Genomic DNA, 25,541 nt, shown 5'->3' on the forward strand with positions numbered 1-25,541 from the left:
GGAGGATTGCTTGAACCCAGGAGGTTGAGGCTGCAGTGAGCCGTGATCATGCCACTGCACTTCGGCCTGGATGAGAGTGAGACCCTGTCTCAAAAAAAAGAATGTGTGTGTATGTGTATGTGTGTGTATATATATATACACACACACACCCACACACATATATATACATACACACACACACACACCCCCCCCACCCCCAACATCCTTTGAAACGGGTGTCTCTTGTTGAAATAACCCTAGGTGTAGATAAGGATGGAGATGAATAGTCTCAGTATTAAATCTGTGGCAGAGCTGATGAGAGGACAGATAGTGCTGATTGAATTATAGGTGTCTCAAGTTTAAACATTTTTGAAGAGTCCTACTATCATTTGTATTATCTGTAAATCTCTTCTAAAGATTTGTTACTGGACCACATTCTTCTACTTAGTAGAGCTTTTTTGGAATACATTTCAGGGTAGTGTACCTCAAATGCTTCATCCAGCAGTTAGTAACCATATGATCTTGGGCAAATTACTTAATCTTCTGGGTACCTCAGTTTTATTATCTGGAAAGTGGGGTTAATAACACCTACTTCTTAGGGTCCTTATGAGATTAAATGAGTTAATATACCTTTTGTAGATTTTAACCTGTATGTATTTTAATATCTCTGAAATTGGGATTTGTGACTTATAGTTAATGGTGTCTGTTGCATTAGCAAAATTGCAATAGTGACTGTCAGTGCCTGTGCATGTGGCATCTTTGTGATTATTCCTCTTCTGTTTCTTTTTTGAGACAGGATCTTACTGTAGCTGGGACTGCAAGTGCACACCACCATGCCTGATTAATTTTTTTTATATTTTTAGTAGAGGTGGGTTTCGCCATGTTGGCCAGGCTGGTCTTGAACTCCTGGGTTTAAGCGATTCACCTGCCTTGGCCTCTCAAAGTGCTGGGACCACCATGCCCGGCCTCTTTGTGGTTATTCCTGATAGCACAATTGTACACCTGCTGCCCCCATTTCATTAGCAATCCGTTTAAAGAGCATTTTAGAAAGGAGTTTGATTACTGATTGTTTTCTGAAAACTGTTGATAACTTCCAGTAAGATCAAGAAAATCATCAAAACTTGTGGAATGTGTGTCAGTGGCTTGGAGAAGGAAATCCTAGAGATAATAGTGACATTCTTTTAAGAAATGCTATATTTCAGTGTTCTTGGTGGCTCGTAAACAATACTGTGATGAAGAACATGGTATTGAAACTCTAAGTTGAACAGTGATTCCAAAGAGGCTAACCTTGAGCATGAACAAGTTTTAGCAATACAGTAACTGATTTGTTTATCTCCATTTGATATAGCCTAAAGAGTGATATTTTAAAAATCTAAGTAAGTCTGTAAAAGATTTTTCAATTAGTGTAATAATCCTTCAATTAGTAGAAGTAAAAATTTGAAGTGATAAAAAAGCATTCAGTTCAGTTGGCAGTATTTTCTTTCTTAGTGGTACATACAATAATGGTGCATATTATAATCAATAGCATCTTTTGATTTTATGAAATTCTGTCTCTAAGTAAAATTTAGAACAATACCTGGCAAATAGTTAGCTGTTGTTTTATAATCTTTACTTTCTTTCTGCAGTTCCAAGATTTTAAGAGAGTATGTACACTATTGTTAATCTTGTTTTTAACCCTAGAATTTTACCTCCCTATGTTCTTTCACTGAAATTATAAATATTCATTAATCTTTATTTATATTTCTGTAAATATAATCATGAATAAATTCTAGACAGTGTTTTCTTTGGAAATTTTGCTTTCTCTTTGACCACTCACAATGTAAATAGCCAGAATCTTCCACCTGTTTGTGAGAGGTTAATTAGCTTGATTTCAGAAATTCCCATTAAACTTTTTTTCCTTATTTGTGTCCTTTTTCCATTGAATAATTGGTGTAATCAAGTCCCAAAAAAGGGCACAGGTGGAAAAAAAAATTCTTGACAAACTAGAATCTAGTCTTCTAGCATAGCAGACCATATATAAACTTAAACTTTCTGAACATTATTATCCTAACATACGATTTATTCTATACTGTTGAATAATGTATAAATTTTAAAGGTATCAGAAATTTAAGTTTCAGCATGGGTTTTTTTTTTAGCCTTAACGGTGACACATGATTATTGTAAAAAATTTAAGTAGTACAGAAGGATATATAGTTCATGGTGAAGTCCCACAGTTCCCTGTCCCCAGCAAGCACAAACTTCTCTCACGCCTCACAGGTAAATACTACTTTAAAGTACACTCATATGCTTGTACATTTAAATATATATTTTACATACATGTTCATGTATATTTATTTCCTTGTTTTTATTACATAAATGTTATGTTATAAAATCTGTATTTTTCTGAATACAATTTGGACATAGCTGTATTTTAGCACGTAACGATCTTCCCTATTCTTTGTAGTGTCTGGACCTGCATTGTTCAATGGTGACCACCACTGACGTGTGGCAGTTTAAATTTAATTAAAATGAATAAAATTTAAAATTCAGTTTTTCAGTTATACAAGTTACATTTCAAGTGTTTATTAGCTATGTGTGGCTAGTGGCTGTTGTTTTAGGTAGCACAGAATTATAGAACATGTCAATAATCTATATAAAGAAAGTTCAATTGGACAGCATTGTTCTGGACAGTTTTTTTTAAAAACTTGTATGTATTAAAATTTTTTTTACTGTGTAACTTTTTATTGAGGCGTATTTTATGATAAATTGTGCACATTTTAAATGCTCAAGTTGATAACTTTTCTTGAACTTTTTAAAATAATTGTAGATTCACATGCAGTTGTAAGAAATAACACGGAGAGATCTCATGTATCCTTTACCTTGATTCTCCCAGTGGTAACACCTTGCAAAATTATAGGACACTGTAGGATAGGATAGGATAGTATATAATAGCACAACCAGGAAATTAACATTGGTACAGTCAAGATACAGCACACTTCCTTCCCCATAAGGATTCTTCATATTGCCCTTTTATACCCATGTGGTCTTCCTTCCAGCCCCCAACCTCTCCTTAACCCCTGGCAATCACTAACCTGTTCTCCATTTCTATTATTTTGTAATTTTAAGAATGTTACATAAGTGGAATCATGTAGTATGTAACCTTATGGGATTGGCTTTTCTCATTCAGCATAATTCTCTGGAGAGTCATCAGGTTGTTGTGTGTATCAGTACCTTGTTCCTTTTTGTTACTGAATAGTATCCCACAGTATGGATGTACTGTGATGTGTTAACCATTCACCCATTGAAGATTATCTGGGTTGTTTCCAGGTTTTGGTTATTAGAAATTAAACTACTTTAAACATTTGTGTACAAGTATTCATGTAAACATAAATTTTGATTCTTCTGGGAGTGCAATCACTGGGTCATATGGTAGTTGCATGTTAATGTTTGTAAGAAACTGACAAGCTGTTTTCCTGAGTAACTGTACATTTTACATTCCAATCAGCAGTATATGAGTGAGGATGAGGGAGAGCTGCATCCTCACCAGCATTTGGTATTGTCACTTTGTTATGATTTTTATTGTTATATTTACTTTCTAATTGGTCTTGGGATCTCTATCTTGAGAGGGCCATAAGGCAAGTAGCGTCACTCTAGGAGAGCCCTAGCAGGGATTGGGGAACTGAGTTAGGTTTGTGCGTGTGTGTCAGGTGAGACACATTAGGAAGTGAAACCAGAATGAAACGAGATTTACTCGTAGGGCCCAGAGAGGTTAAGGTTAAGGAAGGATGCGGGGAGCTGAGGGAGGGGAGAGAGAAAAAGAGTGAGAGGGAAAAGGGGATATCAGTGGGACTATGCCTTTTTTAAGGTACATGGGCATTATCCTGTAGGCTTTCCTGTGGGGGTTGTGGATTGGCTGGTTTAAAGCAAACACTCGTGAAGGGAGATCTTATTTACATGACTCTGTTGACCATTAGGTTTTTATTGTGGTCAGCAGCTATGGGGAATATTGAGTTTTTGGTCAGTGAGATGAAGAAGTCTATATTGCAGACAGTCACACAGGCAAGGGAAGTTTTTTTTTTGTTTTTTTGAGACGGAGTCTCGCTCCCACCCAGGGTCGAGTAGAGGGGCACGATTTCAGCTCACTGCAACCTCTGCCTTCTGGATGGGTTCAAGCGATTCTTCTACTCTCCTGCCTTAGCTTCCCAAGTAGCTGGGACTACAGGCATGCACCACCACACCCAGCGAATTTTTGTAGTTTTTAGTAGAGACGGGGTTTCACTATATGTTGGCCAGGCTGGTCTCAAACTCATGACCTCAGGTGATCTGCCTGCCTCGGCCTCCCAGAGTGCTGGGATTACAGGCATGAGCCACTGTGCCTGGCCGGGAAGTTTTAACTAGGCCAAGATGGAGGGCTATAGCTGGGTTTCAGATAACTTACGTTAGATCTAAAAATGGATGCTGAGTCAGCAACCATAATAAAGAAATTTTTGACACTTTTTAATTTTAGCCCAGTCTTATAGGTAAGTGATAAGTCATTGTCATGTTAATTTGCACTTCCCTAATGGCAGATGATGTTAAATATCTTTTCATGTGCATATTTGCCATTTGTATGTCTTGTTTGGTGAAGTGTCTCTTCACGTCTGTATGACTTTGTCAGGGCTCCCATAACAGAATGCTACAAACTGGGTGACTTAAACAATGGAAATTTTTTTTCTCCAGTTTTGGAGGCTAGAAGTCCAAGATCAAGTTTCTTCTGAGGTCTCTCTGCTTAGCTTGCAGATGGCTGCATTCTCATATTCTCACATGATCTCTTTATATATCCAAATTTTCTCCTTTTTAAAAGGACAGTAATCACATTAGATTAGGGCCCACCCAATGGCCTCATGTTAATTTGATCACCTCTTTAAAGGCCCTAGCTCCAAATACAGTCTGTTCTGAGGTACAGGGGTTAGAGCTTCAACATATGAGTTTCGGGGGTATACATTTCAGCTGCTAATTGTGTCTTTTGCCTATTTCCTAGTTGATTATTTATTTTACTGTCAAGTTTTGAGAGCTGTTTATATATCTTAGGCACTAGTCACTTTGTTGTGATTTGCAGTTATTTTCTCCCAGTCTGTAGCTTGTCTTTTCCACCTTTGTATTAGTCTGTTCTCATGCTGCTAATAAAAACATACCCAAGACGGGGTACTTTATAAAGGAAGGAGGTTGAATTGACTCAGTTACACATGGCTGGGGAGGCCTCACAATCATGGCAGAAGGCAAGGAGGAGCAAAGTCACGTCTTACATGGTGATAGGCAAGAAAGTGTGTGCAGGGGAACTCCCATTTATAAAACCATCAGATCTTGTGAGATTACTATCTCACTAGAATAGCATGGGAAAGACCCATCCCCATGATTCAATTACCTCCTACCAATTTCCTCCCATGACACGTGGGAATTATGGGAACTACAATTCAAGATGAGATTTGGGTGGGGACACAGCCAAACCACATCAGCCTCATAACAGAGTCTTTCCCAGAGCAAAAGTTTTAATTTTGATGAAGTCTATTTGACCAATTTTTCCTTTTATGAATTGTGCTTTTCATGTCAAGTCTGAGTTTTCTTTGCCTAGCCTGAGATCCCAAAGATTGTCTTCTGTGTTTTTAAGTTTATAATTTTACCTTTAACATTCAAGTTCATGATTAATTTTGAGTTAATTTTTGTATAAAGTGTGAAAGTTAAGGTTGAGCTGCTTTTTTCTTTTTTTTTTTGCCTATAGATATCCAACTGCTGTGGTACATCTCTTCCATTGAATTGCTTTTACATTGTTGTAAAAAATCAGTTGAGCATATTTGTTGTTTTTATATCTGGGTCTTCTGTTTCATTGATTTATGTATTCCTCAGCCAATACTACACAGTCTTGATTACTATAGCTATATAGTAGGTCTTGAAGTTTAGTAGTTTGCTTCTTCTCACTTTATTCATCTCTTTCAAAATTGTTTTAGCGGTTTTTTTCTTTTACTTCCTATGTAAATTTTAGGTTAAACTTGTCTATTGTCTACTTGCTGGGATTCTGATATTAAATTTATATATCAGTTGGAGAATTGACAGTTTTTACCATATTAAAATTTCCAGTCTGTCATTATGGCATGCCTGCTTATTTATTTAGATATTCTTTGACTTCTTTTATTGGTGTTTTGTAGTTTCCAGCATAAAAGATACTGTACATGTTTGGTTACAATAATTTCTGTCTCCTCATGCCCACTTAAGGACACCTCTCCAGCAGTTCTCTACACTTAACATCATTAGTTTTTGGCTCTACCAGATCATTTCTGTTAGTGATCATTTCTTTCATCTTAGAAAACAAAAGCAAAATAAAAAACTTTATTTTTCTTTGATTCCTTGTCACTTCTGGCTACCGCCCAACTTCTTTGTAATAAAATTCTTAAAAAGTTGTCTGTACTTGCTGTTCCCAGTTCCTTTTCTCCCATCTTTTCTTAAGTCAACTGCAGCCTAACATGTGCCCCACTTTCCAAGTAATGTGACCTCTATATTGTTAAATCCAATGATTACTTGCAGTCTTCATTCTTCCTGACTTTTCAATAGCATTGATGTAGTTGATCTCTCTTTGATAAACTTCTTCACTTTTCTTCAGGGAAATGCAAATCAAACAAGATAAAATTAGGTAGCCATTGGATCTCCCCAAATTAAGAAGTCCAATAGGCCAGGCGCTGTGGCTCCTGCCTGTAATCCCAGCACTTTGGGAGGCCAAGGTGGGTGGATCACGAGGTCAGGAGATCGAGACCATCCTCATCCTGGCTAACACAGTGAAACACCATCTCTACTAAAAATACAAAAAAAAAAAAAATTACCCGGGCGTGGTAGCAGGCGCCGGTAGTCCCAGCTACTCGGGAGGCTGAGGCTGGAGAATGGTGTGAACCCGGGAGGCGGAGCTTGCAGTGAGCCGAGATTGCGCCACTGCACTCCAGCCTGGGCAACAAAGCGAGACTCCGTCTCAACAACAACAACAAAAAAATCTGATAAATCCAAGTATAGTGAAAGAGAACTCACACATTGCTAGTGAGAGCATAAATTGTTACTACTACCTTGAAAGATAGTTGAAGATACTTATAAGTTCTATTAAAACTAATACGTACTTACCCTAGAGAAACTTTTACAGATGAGACCCATATAAGATTGTTCATTGCAGTATGGTTTGTAGTAGCAAAAAGTGTTAAGCGACTTGTATTTTAATAGGTGCTTTGTTTTGAATGTCTCCTCTAAAACTCATGTTGAAAGTTAATTGTCATTGTGATGGTATTAAGAGGTGGGACTGCTGAGAGGTGATTAGGCTAAGAGGGCTCTGCCTTCATGAATGGATTAATGTCCTTATCAAGAGAGTGAGTTTGTTACTCGAGAGTGGGTGGTTCTAAAAGTAAGTTTAGTCCTCTCGTTTGCTGTCTCATGCTCTCTTGCCCTTGCACCTTCTACCATGGGATGATGCAGCAAGAATGGCCTTGCCAGATGTGGGCCCCTTCACCTTGGACTACTCAGCCTTCAGAACTGTAAGAAATACTTTATTTTCTTTATAAATTACCCAGTCTCTAGTGTTCTGTTATAGCAACACAAAATGGACTAAGACAGTAGGAGAATATATCTGGCTTATTCATGTAATGTAATACCATTTAGCAATTACATTGAATAAAGTAGAGCTACATGTATCAGCACAGATAAATCTCAAAAACATAATGTTAACTGAAAAATTCTAGGTGTGATAGGGTAAGTACTGTATGATGTATTTGTATATAACTGAGTGTTAAGTGGGTTTTTTCTTGTCACCTTAGCGTTTTTCCTGGAGCCTAAAGCTAAGGATAGTAGCTGATAAAGCTGATAAAGCTGCATTATAAAGAGATGGTGTTGAATTTTTTGGCAAGTGGCCATGATTTGCTCTGGAACTTTAGCACCTCCAGCCTATACAAGATAAAAAAAGAATTTAATTTGAGGAAGGATTCTTTGAAGAGTTATCAGCTCAAAATGGAGTGCTATAGTCTTTACATTATCTTCTCTGTGGGTGAAAAACAATTTCTCTGAGAGATTGGGGGACTTTTCAGGAAGGAAGATGGTCCTTTAGCTGGATGCCTGCTGGGTTGCAGAAAATAGTTAGGCCTCCCTCCCTGGAATGTTACCTGAGTAAAGTGTTAGAGAATTCTTGGGAAAAGTATGATTTGGGTCTCCTGGAGTTATGGAAGGCCCAGAGACTGAGGCCTGCTGCTGCATTCCTGGAGAAGAATAAATGTAACAGATATATAAAATAGCTTTGCAGTGGAAAAGCTGGAAGAGAGGGCTTTCACTTTGTGTCCAGTGATATTGAGTCAAGAGCATTTCCTTTGGGCCAGGCAAACACTTTAGATGTGTTCAGTCTAGTGACATCTTGAAAGAAACTTAACAAAGAAAGTTGCCTGCTCAGCAGACACAACCTCAGATATGTGCCACTGGAGTTGGAGCTGAGGAAGCGTTTTAAGAATTGTGCTGGAGAATGTCTCGTTTGTACCAGAGAATATTACAGAGGGAAGTCTTGTCAGAGAAAGCCAGAAGTGGACAGTGACTGAAGTGATAAACAACAGATTTTATTCAGGAACTTTGCTATAGTGGAAAAGATACCTCAGTGTAGAACTGGGCTCAATTCCAAATACAGCAAGGACAGGTGGGGATTTATAGTCAACAAGCAGAATGAGGGGTAGTCAGCAGATGGAAAATTACCAAGAGAAGACATCAGGGGCAGGGGATTCTTGCTAAAACAACTTAACAGAATTCCCCACCTTCAGTATCTGATGACCTTGGCCTGCCTGACTTAGGTCTAATTGACTTAGCAGAATTCTTGCAAAAATTGGGATATGCAGGCCCCCAAATGGCAAGGGTTGACGTTGAGGCCTAGTTGAGAAGAGGGCTCAGAGGAGCCTGACTAAAGTTTGGTCAAGTAGAAAGTTAGTCCCCACAGGGTGAATTTCAGATCTCTCAAAATGTCCTACAAGAGAGAGCCCAAGGTTAGGTTTCTCCCATGATTGAGGGTATTTGATAGCTAAGAGAAAACTACAAAACTCCAGTCATGTGTATTAGTCTGTTTTCACACTGCTATAAAGAAATACCCGAGACTGGGTAATTTATAAAGGAAAGAGATTTAATTGACTCACAGTGCCACATGGCTGGGGATGCCTCAGGAAACTTGCAATCACAGTGGAAGGGGAAGCAGACACGTCTTACGTGGTGGCAGGAAAGAGGAGAGGGGTACGTGAAGGAGGAACTATCAAACGCTTATGAAACCATCAGATCTCATAACTATTTATGAACTCACTATCATGAGAACAACATGGTGGAAACCGCCCCCATGATCAATCACTTCCCATCAGGTGCTTCCCTCAACACCTGGGGAATACAGTTCAAGATGAGATTTGGATGGGGACACAGAGCCAAACCACATCACCATGGAATACAGATTTTATCTCTTCTCAGTTCGCCACTTTTATTTTCATCCTTTAATAGGCACAATAATGGTTTCCCAAAGATATCAGGTCCTAATCTCTGGAACCTATAAATGTTACCTTATCAGGAAAAAGAGTTTTTACAGAAATAATTAAGTATCTTGAGATGGAGGGATTATTTTGGTTAGCTGAGCCCTAAATGTAATCACATATATCCATATAAGAGGGAGGTGGAGGGAGATTTGAACATATACACAGAGGAGAAGGCAATGTAAAAACAGTGGAGAGAGATTTGAAAATGTTGGCCTTGATTATGCCAGTACCCAAGAGGGCTAGAAGAGACAAGGAACAGATTCTCCCCTAGAGCCTCTGGAGGGAGCAGAGTGTGTGGCCCTACTGACATTTTGACTTTAGTCCCGTGATGATTTTCGACTTCTGACCTCTAGAACTATAAGATAATGAATTTGTGTTGTTTTAAACCACTAAATTTGTGGCAATTTATTAGAGCAACAATACTAAACTAGCACATATACCACCACACAATATATACAGATTTCAAAAAGTTCATGGAAAATGGGTATTATGAAAAAACTATACAGGGATTTCAAAAATTTTTTTGCACCAAAATAAACTTTTAACTAGTTGTAACATGTCTAAACCATATCTAGTTTGAGGCATTAAGGAGGATAAGACATCAGTTTGAAAAGAGCCCCTATCAGAGCAACATGAATTCTACTAAAATCGAAACAAGAACAAACATCAAATTTATGGTGAAGCTCAGGTAGAAGATGGTGAAATCGTTGATGCTTTGTGAAAAGTTTATGGAGACAATGCCCCAAAGAAATCAGCAGTATATAAATGGATAACTTGTTTTAAGAAAGGATAAGATGATGTTGAAGGTGAAGCTGGTGGCAGAATACCATCGACATCAATTTGTGAGGAAAAAATTCATCTTATTCATGCCCTAATTGAACAGGGTGGAAGATTAACAGCAGAAACAGTAATGAACACCATAGACATCTCAATTGGTTCAGCTTATACAATTCTGACTGAAAAATTAAAGTTGAGCCAACTTTCCACGAGATGGGTGCCAAAACCCTTGCATACATATTGGCTGCAGACAGGAGCAGAGTTTTTAATCAAGATCCTGAAGCATTTATTTGAAGAATTGTAACAGGAGATGAACATGTCTTTACTAGTACGATCCTGAAGACAAAGCACAGTCAAAGCAATGGCTACCAGTGGTCTACTCAAAGCAAAAGCAAAAATTCAGGAGTAAAGGTTGTGGTAACAGAATTTTGGATGCTTAAGGCATTTTGCTCGTTGACTTTCTGGAATGCCAAAGAATGACAACATCTGCTTATTATGAGAAGGCTAGCCAAAGCTTTAGCAGAGAAAAATGCCTGGGAAAGCTTTAACAGAGAGTCCTTCTCTACTATGACAATGCTCCTGCTAATTTCTCTCATCAAACAAGGACAGTTTTGTGAGTTTCAATGGGAAATCATTAGACATCCACCTTACAGTTCTGAATTGGCTCCTTCTAACTTCTTTTTGTTCCCTAATCTTAAAACATCTTTAAAGGGCACCCATTTTTTTTCAGGTAATAATGTGAAAAATATTGCATTGACTTGGTTAAATTGCCAGGACCTTCAGTTTTTTAGGGTTGGACTAAATGATACCATCATTTACAAAAGTGTCTTGAACTTGATGGGGCTTATGTTGAGAAGTGAAGTTTATATTTTTAATCTTTTGATTCCATTTTTTTTGCAAACTTTTTGAAGTCCCCTCATACTCGTCACCTTACGATGGGACCACATCCCAGTAAACTCATTAGTCAGAAATGCATTTAGTAGTCTGTTAAATCCATCATAAAGTTAAAAATTATAAGTTGAACCATTGTGAGTCCAGATACTTTTCTACTTATGATGGTGGTTATGTCCTGATAAACCCATCGTAAACTTGAAAAAATTATTGTTCACCATCCTTAGTCGTCTGTAATAATTTATTTGCATAGCATGGGCACACATATTAGGTCATTTAATTGCCTGGGACAGGGAAGGCTATGGTGACTCTTGAATTGTGAATTGAATTGTGATTTGTAAAGGTTTGCCTGAGCCTGAGATGGGGTGTGTCTTCTAAGTAGAATAGCTAACATGAGCACAAAGATACTGAGGTTTTTAAAAGTACATGACTTCTTGGAATGGCTGGTGTACGTAAATGTGTAGGATGTGTAGAAGGGAATGGTGGATACTAAAGCTGGAAAAAGCAAACTGGGACCACTTCATGAAGGATTTTGTATGATTGCCGAAATGTCCTCTCTTTACCCTTATATGTATGATTTTAAGGATTTTAAGTAAGGGAGTGATAGGGACAGTAATATGGGTAGACCATTTGTGATAATATTAATACAGAGGAAGGGACGGATTTATTTTGAGAAAAGAAGCATTGTGACTTGGTGAATATTTGAAGCTGTGGGATAAAGAATCAAGGGGGAATTAGTTTCCTTTTTCTTTCTTTTCTTTCTTTCTTTTTTTTTTTTAAAGAGATGGGATCTTGCTCTGTTGCCCAGGAGTGCAGTGGTGTGATCACAGTTTACTGTAGGCTCAAGTGATCCTCCCACCACAACCTCCTGAGTTGCTGGGATTACAGGTGTGTGCCATCAAGCCTGGCTAATTTTTTTTATTTTTATTTTTATTTATTTTTGAGACAGAGTCTTGCTCTGTCGTCCAGGCTGTAGTGCAGTGGCACGATCTGGGTTGAAGTGAATCTCCTGCCTCAGCCCCCTGAGTAGGTGGGATGGCAGGCACCTGCCACCATGCCTGGCTAATTTTTGTATTTTAGTAGAGATGGGGTTTTACCATGTTGGTCACACTGGTCTTGAACTCCTGAACTCAAGCAGTCCACCCGCCTCGGCCTCTCAAAGTGCTGGGATTACAGGCATGAGTCACTGTGCCTGGCCTTTTTAATTTTTATTTTTAGAGACAGTCTCACTGTGTTCCTCAGGCTGGTCTCAAACTCCTGGCCGCACGTGGTCCTTCCCCATCAGCCTCATGAGTTGTGGGGATTATAGGTATGCACCACTGCACCCAGCTGAATTTTTCTAGCTTGGACATTTTAATAGTTAGAAATGCCTTCTAGTAAATAGCACAGGAAAGGCGGAAGTATAAATTTTGGGGATGGTGAAAAGGAAAAAAAAAATCTTTAGATGATCTTCTAAAATTGCATATCTAATTCTGTTACTTCCTTCCTCAAAACTCCGTGATTGATCTCCGTTGCCTGCTGAACTAGATGCCTAAATGTCTTTACTTATTCTCAGTTGAAGATGGGGTTTTTGCACTTCTCCTAAGAGATAGTTTACAATACTTCTTAGGATTTTCAGTTACGTATCTTTGCCATTCAAATTACATTTTGGTAATTACATTTAAATAATTTACATGTGCACTTGATGCAAACATTTAAAAAACCAAAATAAAACAACTTAAAATACTTGAAGGTACTTCTTCCTTGAAATTTTCCAGAGTCGTTTTATGTCTGCCCTAGTTTTTTGGGCCCTAATGGAAATGTCGCGACGACTTGAGTGTGGGCTGCTGATAAGAACAGTTGGCCTGTGGTAGAGAAGGGAGGTCAAGGGGAAGAGTGAAGGTCACTTTCATAATATTATCATCGACTAGGAGATACATAAAAATAATACTGGTCATAATCTTTACAGGATGAAATTGAGAATCTCCAATGAAATATTAAATTGGCCATATTCTATAATGTAACAGCCTGTTGGCATTTTTATGCCCAATCAAGTGGGCATTTTTATCCATATACAGTGTTATGCATTCCCTGGAATATATTTGAATAAGGATGATTGAACAGCTTTATGATGAAGAAACACTAAATACATTGACTATTAAAAAATGGAGGAAAAATAATAGGAAATAAGGAAGTATTCTCATTTTACTTTTCCAATATTGCATTTGATGTTTTTGCCAATGCCATCGGCCATAGAGTGAAAACACACACTCTGTCTCTCTCTCTCTCTCTCTCTCTCTCTGTCTCTCGTGCGTGTGTGCGCGCGCAGGAGAGTTGATTGTATTCTTACAGTATTCAAAGATATCTAAAATCAGAGATGATATTTTAACATTGTGGCTAGATATAAGATAAATCTGTGAACATTAGTAGTAAAACCATATACTAGTTATAACCAGCTCCAAAATACAATGAAAATGATTTATATAGATCCATTTACACACTACTTACCAAACTAAACAACTCTCAGAATCATATTAGTCTGGATAAGCTATGTTTTGCTGCAGTAACAACCCTAAATTTCAGTGGCTTAGCTGAGTGTGGTTGTGTGCACCTGTACTACCAACTACTCAGGAGGCTGAGACAGGAGGATTGCTTGAGCCCAGGAGTTCCAGGCTGTAGTGGGTGATGATCACGTCTGTGCATAGCCACTGTACTCTAGCCTGGGCAACATAGTGAGACCCTGTCCCTTAAAAAAATGTTAGTAGTTTATGCTACACATACATTGTGGGTGGGATAGTAGGTTTTCTATCCAGTGATTATCTCTACTCTCTAGAACATTGCCAGTCTCCTTGGCAGATGGAAAGAGAGACTGGGGAATTGCATGTTGGCTCTTATACTTGTTCTCTGAAAGCAGCAGATCCTTTTTATTCATATTCCATTGGTTAAGATCACATGGTCAATCACTTGGACACACTTATCTTTCAAAGGGCCAAGGGTGTACAGTTCAACTTTGTACCTGAGAAGAGAACTGAAAATATTTCATGAATAGCACTAATAATTGTAGCAGTATTGAAATATAAAAATGAAAACCAAAAAAGCACAAGGAAAAGATTAATACATGTGACTATAAAGGGTATAATCTCTGAATTATATTGAAAGCATAAATGAACAATTCTAAACATGGAAGTCTTTAGATCAGTATGAAAAAGATTAATATTTAATCTTATATATATAAAAGTGTAATACAAATATATTAAGCAGATTTCAGGAGTCAAGTACAATAAAATGACCAAAAGACATGAACAGGTAATTCCCAAAAGATGAACTAGGATAGGAAAATATATTTAAAGTTGGAATTGCAATTTTTTTTTTTTTTTTTGAGCAGAGTTCCGCTCTTGTTGTCCAGGCTGGAGTGCAGTGGCATGATCTCTGTTCACTGCAACCTCTGCCTCCCGGGTTCAAGCGATTCTCCTGCCTCAGCCTGTCGAGTGGCTGGGATTACAGACATGCACCACCACGCCCAGCTAATTTTGTGTTTTTAGTAGAGACGGGGTTTTCTCCATGTTGGTGAGGCTGGTCTCAAGCTCCCGACCTCAGGTGATCCGCCTGCCTTGGCCTCCCAAAGTGCTGGGATTATAGGCATGAGCCACCGTGCCCAGCAAGTCTTTCTTACTCTTTAAATAGTGGAGAATTTAAAAATAACACCCAGTGCCAGTGAGTTTATGGAGAAATAGTTAATCATGTATTGCTGTTTGGATTATAATTGTTTTGCAAAACAATTTAGATACCATGTCAAGAACCATAAAAATATTCATACTCTTTAAGAATCCGTCTCTAGGAATTTACCCCAGTTAAAATGAAGAAATATTAAATGAGTTAAAGAAAATATTTTTCAGTAGTGAGGAAGAATCCATCCATTTATTCTTTCATTTCATTTAAGGAGACCAGTATTATTTGTGCTAGACTCTGTCCTAAGCACTGGACATACACAAATGATTAAGATAGGATTCCCACCCTGTCATAGCTTAAAGTCTAATGGTGAAGAGAATGTTAGGGGAAGACAGAGAAGAGGAAAGCCTAAAATACACAATCTCAGTTCAGTTAGGACATTTAAGAATAACCTAAAAATGTTCAGCAACTGGGAAATGTTTCAGAACATTTTGATATATTGGTATATGCAGTGGTATATATTGGTATATGCAGAGTGACTAACAGTGGTTGAAAGGAGTACTTACAAAAACTATGTGTAATGGCATAAAGAAATGTAAAAGGAAAGAATATTAAGGGTGTGAGTATTATGATTATAGACTATATAAAAATACATAAACATTTGGGGAAATAAAGATTGTAAAGGAGTGTTGAAAGAAATATGAAAAAAAAGGTTAGATTAAAAACAATAGTTGCCCTTTAAAATACATAACTTGAGTCTAGTAATGAGAAAAACATCAAAGAAATCCCAGTTGAGGGTCATACTACAAAATACCTGACTAGTTATTCTCAAAACTGTCAAGGTCATCAAAAACAAGGGAAGTCTGAGAAGTGTCACAGCCAAGAGTAGCCTAGGGAGCCATGATAACGACGTGTAAGGTGGTATCCTGGATGGGATCCTGGAACAAAAAGAACATTGGACAAAAACTAATGAACTCTGCACAAAGTATGGACTTAGTTAATAATAGTGTATCATTATTGGTTCTTTAAAGGTAATGTATCATACTGTTAGCTGTTGTTAATAGGGGAAACAGCATGGGGAATATGAGAACTACTCTCTTGACATTGTTTTTGTAAATCTGGAACTCTTATAAAAAATGAAGCTTTTTTTTAAAGAGGAAGAGGAGAGAAACATATGCATATAGGCATTTACTTAAATGTTCATCAGGCTGGGCACGGTGGAGCACACCTGTAATCCCATCACTTTGGGAGGCCGAGGTGGGTGGATCACTTGAGGTCAGGAGTTTGAGACCAGCCTGGCCAACATGGTGAAACCCCGTCTCTACTAAAAATACAAAAATTAGCTGGGCTTAGTGGCACGCATCTGTAGTCCCAGCTACCCTGGAGACTGAGGCAGGAGAATCAGTTGAACCCAGGAGGTGGAGGTTGCAGCGAGCCAAGATCATACCACTGCACTTCAGCCTGGGTGACAGAGCGAGACTCTGTCTCTAAATAAATAAATATTCATTCATCAAATGTCTGTGGAAAGACATTATAATACACTGCATACAATACGATACATATATTGTTACAAATACATGTATAGATAGGGATTAATGCTAGAAGGAAATGAAGTGAAAACTTATTTAAGGAAGCTAAGGTTGATGAATATTTTCCCAAATGTTTTCCTAAATCAGTTTTGTTCAGTCTTTCCTGAAAGACAGTTCATCACAAAGTTAAATACCTCATGTTCTCACCCATACATGGAAGCTAAAGAAGTTAATCTCAGAAGTAGGGAGTAGAATAGTGGTTACTAGAGGCAGGAAAGAGGAGGAAGGGGATAGTTAAAGGTTGGTTAAGGGATATAAAAGTACAGCTAGTTAGGAGGAATAAGTCTTAGTGTTCTATAGTACTACAGACTGACTAACAATTTATTGTATATTTTCAAATATACAAACACAGATTTTTAATGTTCTCAACGCAAAGAAATGATCAATGTCTGAGGTGATAGATATGCTAATTATCCTGTTTTGGTCATTGTACATTGTATACCTGTATTGAAATATCACTCTGTATCCCATAAATATGTACAATTATTGTGTCAATTAAAAATAAAAGCCGAGAAAACATGGTGTTTCAGGTAGGTTGTGAGAGTCTGTCTTGAGTATAGTGCCATCTGCTGGCAATGTTAACTAATTACATTTTTAAAAATTTATTTTATGATTTTATAGGGGAAACTGGTTTTTCTTGCCATTTTGTTATTCACTTGGTTATATATTTTTATGCTTATGCCCTCTTTTTATTATGAACAATAAGTATTCCTTTAAAAATCCTTATGATATGCCTAGAATTTAGAAGAAATCACTACCTCAGGTTTTCCTTTGTTGCCAATTTTTTTTTTTTGCCTATTTCTATGGCTGTAACAAAATGCCTTTATTTTGCAAATGTAATTTGGGGTGAAATAATTTTTTTTAAAAGGAGCTTTATATGTATGCTTTTTGTTTTATTTTGTTTTAAGAAGGTTCGTTAGTATTAGGTAGAATTTAGAAATGAATCAAGTACCCGTAGAGACCCAAAATACCATAAATTTAATAGAGTTAAATTTGAAGGGCAAGTCCCTTCCATTACCCTCCTTTCACAATATTCCTGAACTCACTATACTTAGTATACTATACTATACATCTGGGATTAGCATAGACGCAACAAGTCAAGGGCTCAGTCCCACAAGACTGAAGTCCCCACTTCAGATGCCAGTCACAAATCAGGCCTCCAGTACTTCTGGACTGACTGGCTATAAATTGGGTTCCCATGACTCCCTCCTCAGATTTGATAATTTGCATAAGTTGCTCACAGAACACAGGGAAACACTTTACTTACATTTTTCAGTTTATTATAAAGGATACAACTCAGGAACAGCCAGATGAAAGAGATGTATGGGAGGAGGTCTGAGTAGGGGAGTGTGGTTTCCATGCCCTCTCCAGGCATACTACTCTCTCAGAACCTTAATGTCTCCACCAATCCAGAAACTCGTCAAATGTTGTTTCGGGAGGTTTTATAGAACTTAATATTCAGCACCTCATTCTCCTTTCTGGAGGTCAGTAAGAAGAGTTGAAAATTCCAGCCCTCTAATCACTTGGTCATTCTAGTCACCAGCCCCCTCCTGAGTCTATGCTATATAGGGGCTCCACTCCAGGTCACTTCATTGGCATAAACTCTGGTGTAGTCAAAAGGGACCTTTAATGAATGACAAAAAACATTCCTATCACTCAGAAATTTTAAGCATTTTAGGAGCCTTGTGCCGTGAACCTGGGACAAAGACGGATTACACTTATACCACAATAGGTCTAGCATTTTAAAAAGTTAACTAGTTTGCACATAGACACTTGGCGAATAGTTGATTGGTTATATAATCCCATCAAGGTATGCAAATAAACATGTATTATGGCATCTCTCATATTGGCATATAAACTAGTATTTGCCCTATACCTGCTGTATAAGATTGAGTCTTGTCATGTTGATTTCTCTTAGCAGCAGTGTTTATCGCAGCTCAGCTTATCCCAGCTCTTCCCATTCCTGTCTACTATTCCTGTCTACTATCTGCTACCTATAGTAGCAGATTTTGGAGGTAATTTCTCTCCTTCCAGTTCTCTTCAAAGCCAGGACTATTAAAACAAACAAAAAAACCTTCTGACTGTCAACTAGATAATGTTAAGAATCTTCCAAGTGACTATAATTTTAAAAAAATATATGAAATCATTTTATGTTCCCCTTAGAACTTGGAGAATGTCTAATCTAGAAGTTTCAGAACTTTTTTTTTAGAAAGCAGCTAAACCTTTAATTGAAGAAATCTTGTATAAAGCTGCATGTCCTGGGGTTCCTACATAAGCAAACCCAAACCCAATTCAATGAAAACAGTGACATGAAACTTAAGTCTAACTAGAGACATTATCAGTTAGAAATCACCAACTGACCTCTAACTTGGGACCTTTTACTGGATCATGATCAAATAAGGCAAATGCCTAGCTAGCTGTGGCTAATCAAGTAATTGCTTTGCTTCCAAGTTCAGCCTGTTGAAACCCTCTGCTCATGCTCTGAAGCTGAGCTTGCTGAACCTCTTTTGGTTATTAGTGTTGTCAGATTCATGAGTTGTCCTTTGCTCAGATAAACTCTGCTAAATTTAATTTGCTTAAAGTTTTTAATACCCAGTATCTAAAAACAAATAATGAAGTGCTTTGTTTAAGACGGGAATGAGGCTGAGTGCAGTGGCTCCTGCCTGTAATCCCAGCACTTTGGGAGGCCGAAGTGGTAGATCACTTCAGGCCAGGAGTTTGAGACCAACCTGGCCATGGTGAAACCCTGTCTCTACTAAAAATAGAAAAATTAGGCAGGTGTGGTGGTGTGTGCCTGTAGTCCCAGCTACTCAGGAAGCTGAGGCAGGAGAATGGCTTGTACCTGGGAGGCGGAGGTTGCAGTGAGCTGAGATCATGCCACTGCACTCCAGCCTGGGTGACAGAGTGAGGCTCTGCCTCAAAAGAAGGGAATGAGTGTGTGGAGTTTGAAATCTCTGAGCTCTTCCACTTTTACCTTGAGGCACCTCAGAGGAACTTTTTGCTTATTTTATCCAAATCCCGTTTTATGAAGGAGAGATCTGTACCCTATAGTAGTTAATTGACTTGCTAGGTGTACCCTAGGTAGGGGAGTGGCGGACTTTTATTCATTAGCCTCTCAGTCGTGGATTTTTTTCTATTATACCAAGCTGCTTCTAATGGAATTACTGCGTTCTTAAAAGTTACAATGACACACATACATATTTTTAAATTAGTATTGCTTTTCTTGGTAGAAATAGCAATTAAATTGCTTCTTGGTTTCCATTAACATCGAGGAAAAATTACAGGATTTTATTTTATTTTTTTTGAGACAGAGTCTCACTCTGTTGCCCAGGCTGGAGCACAGTGGCGCGATCGTGGCTCGCTGCAAGCTCCGCCTCCTGGGTTCATGCCTTTCTCCTGCCTCAGCCTCCCGAGTAGCTGGGACTACAGGCGCCTGCCACCATGCTGGGCTAAATTTTGTATTTTTTAGTAGAGACGGGGTTTCACTGTGTTAGCCAGGATGGTCTCAATCTCCTGACCTTGTGATCCACCTGCCTCTGCCTCCCAAAGTGCTGAGATTACAGGCGTGAGCCACTGCACCCGGCCAAATTACAGGATTTTAAAGAGTTTAATTAATAAATATTTGTATGTTGAAAATATATTTAATATATAATAGCAAATTTTTAGCTTAAAAATTATTATCTATGTTTGTTAGATATGCTTATTTATATGAACATGTTAAAAATATGTTTTATAATTAGAACTGTTACTCCTAGGCCTATTGATAGTTGTGATTACCTTGATAGAGTGTTGTCATTTGTCACATTGACAAGGTACTAGTCCTAGAGATAAACCAGTATCCAGTCTGTTGAAAAGTGAGAAATAAAGTTCTTTATTACAAAATTTGTTAGGTAATAAAGCAGGTTGGAGATTTTCATATATACCTTTTCTTTAGTGAGTATAACTCTGCCACTGTAGAATTATTTGAGATATGTTTAGTTAAAGGCATATTTTAAAAAATAGATACCTTTTACTAAGGAAATAAAAACAACCTTATCGGAGGCACAAAACAGATACTTATATAGGTTAATTTTAATATGTTACTGGAAAAAAAAAGTCTAATTTCCAGTAACATTTTTAAGCTCACATTTGGCAATGTCAGTGAAACAAACTGAGAATACAATTTAATCATTATGTACAGTAAGTGAGGTCTCTGGGCATGAAAATAAAATTAAAGTTTCTTGAAAACTTTATGATAGTAATCCTCAGAAGGAGACTTATTTTTATTCTATGAATATTATTGGTATGTAAAAGCAATGTATTTGTCCATAGTAAAAAAGAATAGCATTTTGCTGTAGCACATTTTCGAAGTTTTTTCAAGTTATGTTATTACCTTTTGGATATTATATTGTCCTCATCTGTGTTTTTACTTATTATTGGAAGGCTCTTGCTTATAATATTTGACTTATTTCTCTTCTCTACTTTGTCTTTCCATTCTGGATTGGAAGTCCTTCAGGATGACAGGCTATATTTTGTATACATGCACAGTGATGCTCTGAGCTATAGTGGAGCCTGATGCAAAAGGAAGAGTTAGTGATTCTGATGCTGTCTCTGTTTTAAAATGTTGATGTTTGGTTCATGGGTGTGTGTGTGTGTGTGTGTGTGTGTGTGTGTTTTGTTGCATTGGTTTTGTTTTAAAAATATTCCATTAAAATGTTGTTGTTTTTGTTGTTGTTGATCTTGATTACTGCGTTTTTTGACAACCTCTTTAACGTTGCACATGTCTTACCCTATCCTGGGTGGGGTCCCAGTGTACATTGTAGAGAGCTTTATGTATAGCAGGCTCTCAATACATGTTTTGTTGGGTATATTCTGTTCTCCCTGAAAGATGTGATCAAGTTTTTATTCTTTTTCAGGTATCTTACAGCCATATAGATGTCAAAGTTGGAGTTTAAAAAAATTATTTTCCCTGTGGTTGGAGAGAATAGAATCAGAAAAGAAAATTTAGAAATAAGAAAGTGTTACTGGCTTAGAAGTATTTTACTTTACCTTAACCCCACTGAATATAGAGCATAGAGAGATTGAAAACTGGAATTCTGTGGAGAAATTAAACAGAAAAGGTTTAAAGAAATTAAATGGATAAGTCTTATGTATTGGCTTGCTTTGTCAGTTATTCAGAACATTGTGTATACTCAAAATACTAAACCTACTCAAGCTACTCTATTTTAATGGAGTTTGAGAACAACCTCTTAAAAAATCATTTAGTGAACTATCTGCAGTATATTGTGAATCTTGGCTTAAGACTGATGTATATTTCTTTCTTCTAATGTGGGTATATAATTATAAATGTTAAAGTGTATTTTAACATTGGCTATAGCATTTTCATAAGGAATTAAGCATTTACTTGTTGAAAGATTATATGCTAAGCAGAATTTGCTTGTGTAAAACTTTTAAATTCCTTTTCATTGAAAATATTCAGATTGATAGTCTTCTAAATTTATGGTTCAAACAAATTAGTTTTAGAACTTCCCACAAAATTTGAATGGCTAGAGTAAGCTAAATAGCTTTTTCCTCTAGTAAAATACTCTCAACTTGGTATGATTAAGTATCAGTGGTAGGTGGTTTATCAGAGGCAAGAGAGCATATATTGTTCTAAGAATTTCTTTCCAAATCTTTTATGATTTATCCTTTTATTTATATTTACACATATGTTTGTCAAAAATATCAGAAACACAGTATTTTCAACAGATGTTATTGGAACTGAACAAACTCAGTTTTTCGGTTTTTATATAAAAGAAACAATTGTATTTTAGTGCTATGTTATATTGAGGAAATTGACTATATATACCAAATTTTATATTTTTTATAGAAAATTACAGCATGTAAACTTTGAATAGATGTAATATTCTTTGAAACTCATTTAAATTTTTATGTAAATTAAATTTTATGTATATGGATTTTTATATAAAATCTTTTTTAAAGGATATTAACATTTTTAGGCCTATTCAAGCAGATTTACCTTTTATCAGCACTGCTGTATTCCTTATTCATCTAATGGTAGCTCAGAGCATGAAGAAGTTTAGGAAAGGTGATATCTGAGAATAATAGAAAAATAATATCCATAGGTTCCTTCCTTTAGGGCCTTAGAGTTTATCTGAGGAATAGAGTAGTGCATGTGATGAAGGTTTTAAAGTAGAGTGTTAGAGCTGTGGGTCGTACTAGAATAATAGAAAAATTGGTCAGAGAGAATGAGTTGATCTGATGATGAGGTAAGAGAGTTCTGTGGAGCTGAAGATTAGTTTCAGTTGCTAAGTTGTTACTTGTTTCTAATCTTACAGATTGTTTTAGCTTGAGAATGTGTAAAATGGGTAGATCTCTTTGAACAAGCTTTTTCCCTAAAGAGTGTAGACTTGGCCGGGCATGGTGGCTTATGCCTGTAATCTCAGCACTTTGGGAGGCTGAGGCGGGCGGATCACGAGGTCAGGAGATGGAGACCATCCTGGCTAACATGGTGAAACCCCGTCTCAGCTAAAAATGCAAAAAATTAGCTGGGCGTGGTGGCACGTGCCTATAGTCTCAGCTATTCAGGAGGCTAGACAGGAGAATCACTTAAACCTGGGAGGCAGAGGTTGTAGGGAGCCGAGATCGCGTCACTGCACTCCAGCCTGGGTGACAGAGTGAGACTCCATCTCAAAAAAATAAATCAATAAAATAAAAGAGTATAGACTTTAGAATAAGGTAAATTTAATTATTTCAGTAATTAGCATTTCTCAAACAACACAAAAGCACTACTATAAAATATAGAAATATTTTCTGTACCTCTTTTTTCAATTCTTGCCTGTGTGTGATTTTCTTTTTAACAGGAAATCAAACCCCAAAGCCATTATAACCATGGATATGGTGAACCTCTTGGACGGAAAACTCATATTGATGATTACAGCACATGGGACATAGTCAAGGCTACACAGTAAGGTTTTTGTTGTAGTTGTTTTCTTTGGCATGTGTATTTCAAGTGAAATATGAATCTGAATAACAGTCATATTACTTTGGGAAAAACATCAGTATATCTCAATTAAAAAATTAGTTTATGGGCCGGTTGCGGTGGCTCACACCTGTAATCTCGGTACTTTGCAAGGCCGAGGAGGGTGGATCACCTGAGGTCAGGAGTTTGAGACCAGCCTGGCTGACATGGTGAAACCCCGTCTCTACTAAAAATACAAAAAATTAGCCAGGCATGGTGGTGGATGCCTATAATCCCAGCTATTTGGGAGGCTGAGGGGGGAGAATTGCTTGAACCCAGGAGGCGGAGGTTGCAGTGAGCCGAGATTGCGCCACTGTGCTCCAGCCTAGGCAACAAGAGTGAAACTCTGTCACACACACACACACACACACACGAAAATTTAGTTTATTTCCCATTGGATAATTGAATATGTCTGTTTGCTTTTGGTACTTGCTGATCTTTCCAGAAGTATACTATTAGGCCCTGAGAATATTAAGGTTACTTATGGTGAGTTGGAAAACATTGTTGGAATTAAAGCACTTTAAATGGAAACCATCAGTGTGCATCCAATATTCTCCCGCCCGCAACCAGGTACACAGATTAGAAATAAAACGTAGTTAATGTCATATTTACTTATTTAACCCATGCTAAGGGAAATATCAAAGTTTTCTAAAATATCGTCAAAATACCAGATTATCAGTCTTCGAGATAGGCAAAGGAAAAGGACAAATCTGACTTTTTATAATGCAAAGTATATGGAAGTTGAAATAACAACAGTTATTTTCATCTGCAAAGAGGAGAAACTAGTTCATAGATTCTTGAGCTTTAAGAATTGTCTGAAATTGGACAGATGTGGAAGTTCATGCCTGTAATCCTAAAACTTTGGGAGGCCAATGTGGGAACATCACTTGAGATCAGGAGTTTGAGACCAGCTTGGGCAATAGAATGAGACCCTGTCTCTGCAAAAAAAGAAAAAGAAAAAGAAAAGTAGGGCATTGTATTACTCCGTTCTCTCACTGCTATAAAGAAATACCTGACACTGGATAATTTATGAAGAAAAGAGGTTTAATTGGCTTATGATTCTGCAGGCTGTACAGGAAGCATAGCGGCTTCTGCTTCTGAGGATTCTTCAGGAAACTTTACAATCATGGTGGGAGGTGAAGGGGAAGCAGGTACATCTTACCTGGCTGGAGCATGAGGAAGAGAGAGTGGGGAGGAGGTATTGCACATTTCCAAACAACCAAATCTCATGAGAACTCTATGACAAGAACAGTACCAAAGGGATGGTGCCAAACCATTCATCAAGGATCCACCCCCTTGATCCAGTCACCTCTCACCAGGCCCCATCTCCAACATTGGGCATTACAATTGAACATAAGATTTGGGTGTGGACACAGATCCAAACCATGTCAGGCGTGATGGCACACTCCTGTGGTCCCAGCTACTCGGAATGCTGAGGTGGGAGGACCGCTTGTGCCTGGGAATTCGAGGCTGCAGTGAGATATAGTCATGCCAATACACTCCAGCCTGGGCAAAGGAGTGAGACCCCATCTCAAAAAAAAACAAGCAAAAAAAGAATTCTCTGAAGTTCATTGCATCCCACAGAATTAATAGTCATATTTCCTTAGGGTGTGTATTTTTCTTGGTCTTTCTGATCATCTGCATATTTACTTCAAGAAGAAAGCATAAAGTGGTATCTGTTATGCCAGTAGGGCAACTAAGTAAAACAATATTTTTTATTTGTTTTGTGAAATTATGAAATAACTCTTTCTTAATATAAAGACTTGGTGTGCTTTTGGTCTCTTAATATCCATTCTGTAGAGTGCTGGAAACCTTAACACTACTCAGTGCAAACCAAATTTCAGAATAATGTGATCTTTATTACAACTTGCTGAGGACATGTGAATTACTTAACATTCTTACCTGGGCTCCAGGAAGAGCTTCAGACTTCCCTGAATGCCTTGGAATTATATACAGAATTTTGTGTGTTGGAGCATGTTTCTGGGTAGAGTCTGTGACTTTCATTGCATTTTTGAAGAGGTCTGTGATCACCAAAAAGATTAAAAATGATCTGAACAATTTGATTTTAAGGTGATCTCATCTTTTGCATGAGCTTTGAGTGCAACAACATAGAGAAATCCAGTGACA

General features: G+C 37.6%; 1 protein-coding gene across 10 annotated transcripts in view; it reads left to right on the top strand.

Moving 5' to 3' along the window:
* ZDHHC17 (zinc finger DHHC-type palmitoyltransferase 17) overlaps positions 1-25,541 on the top strand; it is a 296,534-nt gene that overhangs the window by 217,053 nt on the left and 53,940 nt on the right. For 8 of the 10 annotated variants that reach the window (XM_063785936.1, XM_063785935.1, XM_063785937.1 and 5 more), the window contains one exon: positions 23,257-23,360. The exons of 1 other annotated variant lie outside the window; for it this stretch is intronic. In XM_063785936.1, the coding sequence (XP_063642006.1) occupies positions 23,257-23,360 (104 nt within the window). Of the gene's footprint in view, positions 1-7,433; positions 7,503-23,256; positions 23,361-25,541 lie in introns of those variants that run through there. One more of the 10 variants, XM_016923888.3, reaches the window with a different exon arrangement.

The sequence above is a fragment of the Pan troglodytes genome, chromosome 10 (assembly GCF_028858775.2).
Source record: "Pan troglodytes isolate AG18354 chromosome 10, NHGRI_mPanTro3-v2.0_pri, whole genome shotgun sequence".
Taxonomy (NCBI): Eukaryota; Metazoa; Chordata; class Mammalia; order Primates; family Hominidae; genus Pan; species Pan troglodytes.